An 11,853-nucleotide genomic window follows, 5' to 3' on the forward strand; every position below is an offset into this window, starting at 1 on the left:
AGACGATATTTGGATGGACACCTAACTTAAATAGGATGTTAGCGTGATTGTTGGATGTGTGTTCATTACCTCACTTATTGTTATCATAGTATTGCATTTACTTTTAAAGAAGTGTGTTAGGTGTGGTTCATAGATAGTTATGTTTATGTTTTGAAGTTTATGATGTATAGTTTGTGCTTTGGACATTTTTCGCATTCTTAGTTTGAATCTAGAGTAGCGGAGGACTTCATGCTTGTCCACGCGATCATATTTGAATCACCATTTGTTTATTTTTGTTTTGAATTGTTTGACACCATGTTGAAAACCTTGTCCAAAGCTTTGTTAGTTTCCTTTTCAATTGATTTGTTTGAGGACAAACAAAAAGCCAAGTTGGGGAGAGTTTGATAAGTGTTTAAAAGTGATATATTTCATATAGGCGTTTAGGCATTTTAGTGACTTGTTTTGCAAGATTCTCTGTGGAAAACTCCAAATATTGTGTTAATATGTCATTTATGCTTTTGAGCCTTATTCTACCCTTTTTGTGCAGGAAAATACAAGCAAGGAGCAAGAAAAGTCAAAATTCAAGGAAGCCACGCCATTAGCGTGTCCTACGCTATTAGCGTAGGAAGAAAAGCCCAAGGTCAGAAAGGTACGCCAATGGCGCACCTGGAGCGTGAATTTGGAGCACTTGTGAAGAACACGCTATTAGCGTAAGCTACGCTATTAGCGTAATCACTCCAGAAAGGTACGCTAATGGCGTACCTGGAGCGTAGCAGGCCATGAAGAAACACGCTATTAGCGTAATCTACGCTATTAGCGTAAAGAGTCCAGAAAGCTACGCCATTAGCGTGGATGGAGCGTAGAAGCAGGGCAAGGCCAACGTGGCAGCAGCCCATTGGCCAGATTATAGGCCGACCTACCACGCTATTAGCGTAAATGGCGCTATTAGCGTAGGTACAAAAACACAGGCCCATATAAATAGCATTCTTACCTCTCTTTTAGGTCATTCACTATTCCATTAATATTTTCATACATTCTAAGAGAGAGGTCAGAGCTATTTCCAAGAGAGAAACACAAAGCAAGTGATTAAGGAGTAGATTCAACCCTAGATTCATTGAGACATCAAGGATCTTGGCATGGAATCTTCATCTTTCCTTCATTCCTTGCATTAGTTTACATGTCTATGTGTAGCTATCACCTTCTTTGTAGTATTGAGGTAACAAACAAGCTATTATGTAATCTTTTGATCTTTTAATATATAAGGTTCTAGCTTAATGATTCAATATTGTTGTTATTCTTATGTTTAATGCTTCCAATGAGATTCAAGATGATTTGGACACAAACTCTTGAATCTAGAACTAGAATAACAATCTATCTTATGTTATATCACTCTTGACAAGTTTGTAAACCTTTGATAATTACTTTTGATCAAGATTTTAATGCTTTCGGATACTTAATCAGGCTGGACACGGTCGATTAAGTTATCCGATCGACTTTGTTATCGTTTAAGGAATTTGGACACGAATGTTTAAACTCTAACTTAGAAATAACGATGTCGCTTTGGACACGAAGGATATTGTAGAAATGATTGTAATAATATTGGTTATAAAGCTAGAGTCTATTAATCGATCGAGAGATTGCTGCTGTTATGCTTGCTCGTTATCTTATACCGCAAGCGAAATAGTTCGATCTCCTCTCGTTTTTACTTTTATGTCATTTGTGGATATAGTGTTACAAACAAACATTTTTATACCCGATACCTTAATGCGAACTATTGTGAAAATGCTTATGATTAACGCAACTCCCTGTGGAAACGATCCTATATATACTCCCGTGTACATAGTTATATGACATGTAGGAAAAACTTACATCAGTAACATAATTCATTTTAACCTCTTCAAAAAATAACTATTCGAAAGATACACATGAGTTGACTTGAAAACAATAACCATAAATGTTGGCCATGAAACCTTTAAAAGAACATGGTTTGAAGAAGTTATTTAGAGGGACAAAAACAAATTTTGATATATCTATAAGAATATCTCTAAAAAAAAATGATATATTTTTAAGAATAAAAAAAACTTATTCAATCCTAAATTTTAAAAAAAATTTAACTTGTGAACTTTGCACTCTACTCATTCACTTTAAAAGGTGATACGACTGTCCCCGTGAACTTAGCTCAGTTGATAAGGACAATTCATAATATATGCAAGGTCCGGGGTTCGAATCCCGACCACCACAAAAAAAAAGTTGATACGACTAGCTACTCAACATAATTTCTCATTTTAATCATTTTTAAAAATTTTAATATCCAAAAATAATTGTAGCACAAAGATAAAATAATTAAAATGACTTTTTATGAAAAACTATTCTAAGCTCTCATTTTAAGGTTTCTTCAAAAATTAAAGCATTAAAATTTAATCATTTTTAAAAATTTTAATATCCAAAAATAATTGTAGCACAAAGATAAAATAATTAAAATGACTTTTTATGAAAAACTATTCTAAGCTCTCATTTTAAGGTTTCTTCAAAAATTAAAGCATTAAAAATATAATAACAAAAGGATGAATTTATACCCCCACACACACATATATGAAATACATAATTTTAGATTGATTTTTTTTATCTTTCCGTTATACCCTTCATTTAAATTATTCGGTTGATAGGTTCGTGAAGATTGAAATGCAGGGGTAGGTTCGAATCCCAATTCTTCATTTTTTCACATTTAAGGTGTATAAGTCTAGTCCCAAAAAAAAAAAAAAATTTTGACTTATCTATACTATAATTTTTTTTTTATAATAATGTTATATTTTTTTTTTGAAGAAAATAATGTTATATTGTTGGTGTAATTAAAAAAGATAAGATTTTTTTTTATAATACTATTGTCATTAAAAAATATAAATATGGTTTAATGAGTTTGTTACATTTGAAAGTCACAAAATATCTATGCTTTTTTTTTGAAAGAAAAATATCTATACTTATAATTTGATCTATATCAAAAAAATTATATAAAATATCATTTGTAATTTACACGCAAAATTTCTATAATTTATCATTGATAATCTATACGCATTAGCACAATAAAAAGAACATAAAGACTGACACATAAATGTTTAACGAGTAGTCAAAATAGTCTTTGACATTAAAATACTTCGTTAAAATTATCATATTAGTCATTCAATATACTTACTTATTTTCATATCAGTATTATAAGTATTTACTTATTATCATATCCGTCAATATATGAAAAGAGTTATTGTGAGTATGTGTATTGATGTATCATTTTAGCGTCAAGATTATTTTGACTAATTAAGTGTACAATCAGATACTATTTTAAAATTTTGGGTTAAATATATTTTTAGTCCCTATAAAAATACCAACTTTTCGTTTTAGTCTCTCTAAAAAATTTCTTCAACTTTTAGTCTTTGTAAAATTTTCAACCACTACTTTTAATCCATATTTTAAAGTTAATTTTAGTATTTTTTTAATAAAATTGTGCTAATATGTGTAGAATATTGTAAAAATATTTCTCAAAAATAATTAATTTTTTTAAGAAAACATAAATTAAATATGAATTTTTCACCGTGAAAAATATAAAAATTCATATTAAATTTATGTTATGTTAAAAAATTCTAATTTTTTCTGGAGTGATTCTTATAATATTATTAATTTTTATACAAAATTTTATTCAAAAATATGAATTCTACATATGAGTTTACTTACGAGCAGGGACCAAAAGTGAAGATGGAAAAATTTTAGGGATTAAAAGTTGAAGGAAAATTTCAGAGAAATTAAAACGAAAAGTTGATATATTTATAAGACCAAAACATATTTAACCCTAAAATTTTGATAACTTCTGTGACCACTTACACACTCAGTCTCTGCTCTTTCAATTCAAAACCCTAACAATCCATAATTAGGGTCCGTTTGGTGCACATGATAGGATAAAGACATGATAGGATAAAGAGTCGGATAAGGATAAGATATGATTATGACCGGATAGACATTTTTCCTATCATGTGTTTGGTGCACACATGATAGGATAGCATTTTTTTAGGAGAGCATTTTTTTTTTGTTTGTTTACAGAAAAGAGTATATCATTATTTTTTCAATCACACTCTCATACCCTTTCACTGAAACAACCAAGATTCATTGCCCTTTCTTGATTTATCTGATCCTTTGACGGTGAGGAATTTCATTCAATATAAGAAACCCATCTGATTTATCTGATTCATTGCTCTTTCCAAAGTTTAATCATATCCTTTAGAAATTCCACTCAATATCACAAATTCAAGAAATTGGAAAACAAATTGGGTTTTCCCCTTGTGTTCACCTACAAAACCATCGATTAAGAAAACATAAAATAGAAATCGATTGGAAGCACAAAACTAAGGGGAAAAAAGTTAAAAGGTAGAAGCACATAAATTGTTATGTGAAGCGGTTGCAAAGGATTTGGAGGAAGGAGGTGACAGGCAAAAGGCTGTGGGAGGAAACGATGATAGTAGATCGATAAAATAATTGCAAATATTGGAGTGGATTGAGCTGTTGTAGGAGTCGAATGAGGGGTTTTGAGGAAATAGAAAACACGCGTGTGATAGCTTTTGCTATCAGGTTGCTAACCCAAGGAAAACTAAGGATAAAAATAACAAAGAGACAATAGGATAGGATTAATGATAGGTTTATGTTATCCTTTCCTGTTGGTGCATCAAACAGTGGATTGTAATAGGATATGATATTTATATGCTATCCTGTCTCCATATCCTGCGCACCAAACGGGCCGGGTTTACAATTCCAAAATCAAATCAATGGAGAAGAACAAATCATTGACAAAGGAAGTTCGCTTAGCTTCTATGGAGAACACGAACACTTTGGATTCAATAGAGAATATGATGAAGAAGAAGAAATCGGTGTTTGCAACGGTGAGAAACACCTATATACCTGATGATATTGCTTTTTCCATTCTATCAAAGTTGCCTCTTAAATCTTTGAAGCGTTTTGAATGTGTTCACAAATCATGGTCTCTCTTATTTGAAAATACTCATTTCATGAACATGTTCCGCAACAATTTCTTATCATCTAATCGTCATTATGACGACGGATCACCTCTACTCCTAAAGGTTGCGACCTGGCCACATTACCAGCAGCTACAAGTTTTGTACACTCTTTCCGGTGACAGGTTTAAGAATATGGTTAAATTAGATTTCTCAAATCCATTTGATGACAAAACCTATATTGATCTTTTTGGTTTTGGAAGTATTAATGGCATAATCTTGCTCCATCAATATTGTGGATACAAACATGTATTATGGAACCCAGCTACTCAGAAATTCAAGCTCCTTCCTCTAAGTCTGGTTGATTCATATGTCCCCGATGATGTTAAGCGTTCTTTAACCTTTGTGTCTTATCTTCATGGATTTGGTTATGATTTTGTTACAGATGACTATAAAGTCATTCGTTATCTATTTTTTCCAGATCTTGAAACTATGCACCACAGATGTCTGGGAAACAAATATTTCGACCCCTTATGGGAGATTTATAGCCTAAGAAGTAACTCCTGGAGGAAACTTGATGTTGACATGCCACCTTCTTTGAATATTACAGAAGGAACCCATGTCTACATGGATGGAGTGTGTCATTGGTTGTGTAGGAATGATTATGGATATTGGAAAGAACATAATATCCCATTTCAACCTAGTTTGGTATCGTTTTACTTGAGCAATGAAGTGTTCTTCATAACACCCATACCCTCAGATGTAGACGATTGTTTTGATGTTGGAGCAAAGTGCAAGTGGATAAACTTGGTGGTGTTAAATGGGTGCATTGCATTGATATCATATCGTGAAAAGATGGCTACTTTTCACATATCTATTTTGGGTGAAGTTGGTATGAAGGAATCATGGACCAGGCTCTTCACAGTTGGACCATTGCCTTGTGTTGAGCGTCCTTTTGGAGTGGGGACAAAGGGGGAAATATTCTTTACAAGAAAAGATAAAGAACTAGCTTGGTTTGATTTGAGTACCCAAATGATCGAGGAGCTTGGTTTGAAAGTGGATTTTCCAGAATGTCGGATAATAGTTTACAAGGAAAGCATTCTTCCATTTGGAGGATTAAATAATTAATTATTGTTCGTCTTTTCACCAACATATATACGATTGTGGTCCTTGGTTTATTACTTTGTATACAAAGTGAATTGTCAATTGTGCGCATCACAATTATTGTCAAGTAAATTAAGACACCATTTGGTCTTGCTTTATCAATTTTATTTTGATAACACAACTTCTCTGGTTTCATTTGTTATATTGGTGAGGGGTATCCTGGTCGTGGCTGCAATGTGGACTCTGTGATCTGTATCTATGGTTGGTACTGTTATGCTGGAAATTTGCGCCGTTGGGATGTTATGCGTTCAGATTTTTATGCATACCATATTGCAGTCCTATGCATTCAACATTATGTATTACATGTCCTGGATCTTTATAGTTTTCTAGTCTAGATTTCTTTGTTTTTTGAAAGCATCTGGTACTTTCCTTCTAGCGCTTTGTTAGCTTTATGGTGGAAAGTGTTATTATAGTTGTATCTTGTTTCTAGTAATTAGTACGTAGTGGTAGTATTATGTAGTAGGGGTTGGAGTTGCTGGTTTGCTCTGGCTTCTCTGTATGGGATGTTTTCTGTATCAAGTTTCTTGTAATCTTTGTATCTTTGTTCCTTACTTGCACACGTTGTGCTTGTATTGAACTTATTAATATATCTTGCCTTTTCAAAAAATCAATTTTATTTTGAATCTTTACTCTCTTTTTATTTGAAATCTAATTTTGTTTCTATATCAATGAAAAGAATGAAAAACTTGGTAATCTAATCAGCAACAAATCTCTCTAGTTTTGTGTAGAAATATCTTCTATATGAAAAAGTTGATTATCCAATAAGTAACAAACCTCTATTTGAATGTCACTGTCTTTGTCTTTCTTCTCTATATTTCCTTTTGCATTCCAATCCAAATTAATAAACTGGGCGTGTTCAAGCTTGACGGCATAGTTCAACTAAATTAATCTTCATGAATTATTTCCGTAGGTCTGTCAATTTAAATTGGTACACTCTTTCTTTCCGCGTGCATCTGTTTATTGTTTGTCACTGCCCTTCTAAGACAGTATGTTAACGTTGTGCATGTGATGTTGATAACATTAGCAATTTACTATTCTTAATATTGTGTTACTGCATATCCAGTAACAAGTAGGAACATCCTTGAAATCTGAATTAAGGGAATGCAGGTAACTGCATAGGGTATTATATTTAAAATAGTTTGTGATACTGTGAATTTTTGGCGTGTTGAACCACCCCAGAAGGAATGTTTTTATGCTGTTCTGTATGATTTTATTTGTGTAATCATTGTTAGGGATATGGAAAATGTAAAGCAGTAATTGAAAAGGAAATAATAACATAATTGTGCTGATTGTGTTTGTGGAAGAGACGAGTGTTTCTGTTAAGGTGCTGGGTGTCTGTGCATATATATATATATGATGGATATGTGTGATATGGTTTTGTTTCATGAATATATTTGGTACTGGTACTGAAACTGAGAGATGAGAAATCAAAATACTAATGGTTGGGACACAGTATTCACATCCTTGCAAGCTGAGGCAGAAATAGTGCTTGGCTGCAAGCTGCATTCATGGAGACTAGATGGTGGTAGCATTAAACGACGGAAATAATGGTCTGGAGGGAGTAGAAGAAATATGGTTGTTTTGTAGGATTTGAAGACTGTGAGCCTCAAGGTTGAAGAGATTTATCTCTAGTTCGAGCAATTATTCGGTCTATCCATTTATTGATATGGTTATAGATGGAAGCTTGTCGAAGACTAGGAGGAAGAGTTTTCCGGGACTCCATTTCAATGTAATGTTTCATACGGGCTTGGTTGATTGATATTTATCGCCTTGTTGGTGTTTTACATTTAAGGTCTTATGATGCAGGCGATAATTAAACTCTCAGCTGCTCATGGATCATTCCTCTGTTTGTGGATTGTGCTCCTTGTGCTAGGGATGTTTCCGACCTTTTACCCTACACTTTGAAGACGGAAGGTAAATTATTTACCCTTTTCAATGTCACATCAACTCAATCTGTTAGGTTTCTGCTATAATTGCATGCTATTTGGTTAGTCGGATTCTATATATTTGTTTAGATAAGTAGTTGACTGTCATTTAGTAGATTTTCTCCAATCACACATGGGTTCTTACATATCAGTCCATTGGAAATAACTTGAAGGGCAAATCATAGCATAATGTTGCTCAAGCATCACAATGCCTTTGCTGGATCACTTTATCTGTTAAAAGGAGGAGACAGTTTTCTTTAGTTCAGTGTCGTCATATAACTATTTTGTTTTCATTGTAACAATATGATTTATAAAGCCAATTTTATTCATGCAGGTAGAAACCTGACATTGCTTCATAAGTGCCTAAATTCAATGTGCAGATTTATGATTTCTCTCTTCCGAGTGATCATTGATTGCATCATCTTGATTTCTTTGTCCAGTGTGAATATTACAACAAGTCACATTTATCCTATGATTACTCGCTGAACTGTCTAGACAATCACCCACGGTCACTGCCACCACTTATCTTTTTGTTTAAATTTCGCATGAATTGTAGCACAATATTGGAATTGTCAACGGATGACAAAATTGTATACCTTTCTATATGAGTTCAATGAGCATGATATTTGTTTGTTCTAATAGATATCTTTTCGTTGGCAACTTTAAGATGTTATATCAGTATTTATCACATTTCAGCTGCAAGACTGGTACTCTTTTGATTAACTCATGTTTTGTTGCAATGTTATGCAGAGAATGACAGATAGACAGAACAATATTGTATGGAGGTCAAGGGTGCCAATGAAATACAAACAAATAAAAGTGGAGAAAACCCATTGGAAAAGTTGGCAGATGGACATTATTCAAGTATACTAATTCTCTATTTGAACAATGTAGTAAAGAATAATGAATTGTGTTGGTTTGGTATATATACTTCATGTGCTGCCAATTTTTTATCGTTGTAACTTCTTGTTAGTTACATTAATTCATCGTTTGAATTTGACCCGAGAGAACTAAGCTTATATATACATGTGTGAATTTGATTGTCACTGAAGGAACCCGCACCACACTACGATTGGATCTACATCGTCACTGACTTTGTGTGTCTAAGCTTAATTTTGACATATACAGGCAGTGAAATATAGTGCATGTGTGTGTAAATATAGCTATAAATTTATGAAAAGTTTTAGTATAAAGCCAATGATGGAATGTAACCAAATTTTTGACCATGTTAAGTGAAATTTTAGACAGGATGTAAAGTGATTATGTTATGGAAACTTTTTCATAGCATGTTACCTTTCTTAGATGAGCTAGAATACCTTGGTACTATGTTTTAATATTTTTTTATTTTTGCCATTCAAAAATAAAATTTGAGGCTTTTGAATTTTTTATAAAAATTATTTAAAAAATAAATTATTAATAATAATCATGGATCAATCCTGCCAAGGCCAGTCCCCAGCCAGGCTAAAGAAATAATAAAACTATTTTGGATCATGATAATTTGATGGATTATTATATTTTTTGACGTACTATTTTGTTTTTATTACGATTCATTTTGATTTGATATTTTTCTTATTTGTCAAGGTTAAAATTTGATTGATTATTTTTTAAAGAAAATCATCTTTAATAGAAGAGAGAAGAAATTATAATTTATGATGTCAATGCCTTTTCTTCCCCTTTTAAAGTTAGGGGTAGCTTGTTTAATTACTCTATCAAAAGCACCAGTAAATTCGCTAGGGTTGCTACTGCTCTCGAAACTAATTCATTTTGAGTGAGACAAAGGAGAGTGGAAATTACGTGTGTACGGGTGAATTCGCAGATCACCGATCACGATTTGCAATGGATAAGAAAACTGTGTTTGCAACAAAGGGAAAGGTGAGAAACTATATACTCGATGATATTGCCTTATCTATTCTATCGAAACTGCCTCTTAAATCTTTGAAGCGATTTGGATGCGTTCGTAAATTTTGGTATCTCTTATTTGAAAATACTCATTTCATGAACATGTTCCGCAACAATTTCTTATCTAATTTGCACTGTGGTTCTTATTAAGACGGAGCATCTATACTCTTACAGTTGAATGAACCCTATTATGAAGATGGTTTTTATTCTCTTTCTGGTGAGAGATTTGAGAATAAGGTGAAATTAGAATTCTCAAATCCATTCGCAAACCTATACAATTTTTGTATTTTTGGTTTTGGTAGTATTAATGGTATACTTTGTCTCTATGAGTATGATCATTCGGGCAAAATTATATTGTTGATGCCAGAAACCCAGGCAATCAAGATCCTTCCTTCTTACAACATTGATTCAATTAAGTGGTTTATCCCATATGATGCTAAGGATTTTGTTGATGTTCGTATTATTTCCGATGTTCATGGATTTGGTTATGACCATGTTATAAATGACATTAAAGTCATTCGATATGTACGTTTTAGTATAGTGCCATCACTGGTATACCCTGGTTACGTAGAAGAGATAATGTCTCTATATTGGTCGGGAGAAATATCCTTAGGACCTATATGGGAGATATATAGTCTAAGAAATAACTTGTGGAGGAAACTTGATGTTAGCATGCCGTCTTCTTCAGACTCTACTGAGGGAACCCAAGTATACCTGGGTGGAGTGTGTCATTGGTTGTCTGAAAAAGATGAAGAAGAAAATCCTGATGGACCATGTTTGGTGTCATTTTACTTGAGTAATGAGGTGTTCTTAGTAACACCCATACCCTCAGACTTAGATGATTGTTTTGAAGTTGAAGCATTGTGGATAAACTTGGCAGTGATAAATGATTTCATTGCATTGATCTCATATCATGAACAAACTACTACTTTTCACATATCAATTTTGGGTGGATTAGGTATGAAAGAATCATGGACCAAACTCTTTATTGTTGGACCATTGTCTTGCATTAAGCGTCCTATCGGATTTGGGACGAAAGGGGCAATATTCTTTCAAAGAAAAGACGAAGAATTAGTCAGGTTTGATCTAAGTACCCAAATGATTGAGGAACTTGGTTATAAAGCAAGGGGTCATTCTACTCGAATAATAATATACAAAGGAAACATTCTTCCAAATGGAGGAATAAATAGTTAATTGTTTTTCTTGTTTTCACCAAGAGGTATATGATTGTGGTTGTTGAGATATTGCATTTTATGCAAACTGGCTTGTCAATTGTGCATTTCACAATTATTGTCAATTAAATTATGAAATCAATTGACCTTGCTTTTTGAATTTTGTTTTTAATGTTTAGTCTCTTTCCATTTGCAAACTGATTTGATTTCTATATGAAAAGAATTAATGTTGGATGTTGTATTGTTTTTTTGAATTTCATACACAAGTGCTCAAAAGTAGACTATTATAGAGTATGCTCTATTTTATTCTTTACCAAATTTATCTTACAGAGTATTCTTTACCAAATTTATCTTACAGAGTATTCTGATTCATGTGATTCTGTTGATTTGAATCATATGAAGTTTAGTCAATACCAATTTCTGAAAGTCTGTCTTTAGCCAATACCAATGTCTAATTCTCCCTTTTGTATGGTTTCTTCTTTAATAACATTTTCTTTGAATTTCTTTTTGATGCATATATCTCTCCTACACAAATTGCGTTTTAAGATAGGAAATGTTTAAATTGTCTAGCATATTGGTTTTCTGATTTTCTTTATTAAGAAATGTTTCCATTTTCTCTCACAAACTTGAAATATTCTAGGATTGTGGAAGTATATTGGTTTTCTGTTTTCCTTTATTAAGAATTATTTCCATTTGTTTTTGGCTTTTCAATTTATGATTCTA

At 32.6% G+C, this 11,853-nt stretch overlaps 1 protein-coding gene and 1 pseudogene across 1 annotated transcript; both read left to right on the top strand.

The window, feature by feature from the left end:
• The first annotated feature begins 4,360 nt into the window (after window positions 1–4,360).
• On the top strand, window positions 4,361–6,660 carry LOC146917547 (F-box protein CPR1-like). Its single transcript, XM_085719359.1, has one exon. It carries the CDS (start codon window positions 4,785–4,787, stop codon window positions 6,096–6,098), a length of 1,314 nt encoding a protein of 437 aa, XP_085575485.1. The 5' UTR covers window positions 4,361–4,784; the 3' UTR covers window positions 6,099–6,660.
• A 3,130-nt stretch (window positions 6,661–9,790) lies between these two features.
• Window positions 9,791–11,266, top strand: LOC146917548 (F-box/kelch-repeat protein At3g06240-like; annotated as a pseudogene).
• The last annotated feature ends 587 nt before the right edge of the window (window positions 11,267–11,853 follow it).

This window comes from Medicago sativa, chromosome 6 (assembly GCF_051527215.1).
Source record: "Medicago sativa cultivar Bolivia chromosome 6, Bolivia_mono, whole genome shotgun sequence".
In the NCBI taxonomy this organism is placed as follows: Eukaryota; Viridiplantae; Streptophyta; class Magnoliopsida; order Fabales; family Fabaceae; genus Medicago; species Medicago sativa.

Bases quoted from the DNA above. Each gene is read 5' to 3' on its own strand.
- LOC146917547 (XM_085719359.1), top strand. From the start codon at position 4,785: ATGGAGAAGAACAAATCATTGACAAAGGAAGTTCGCTTAGCTTCTATG.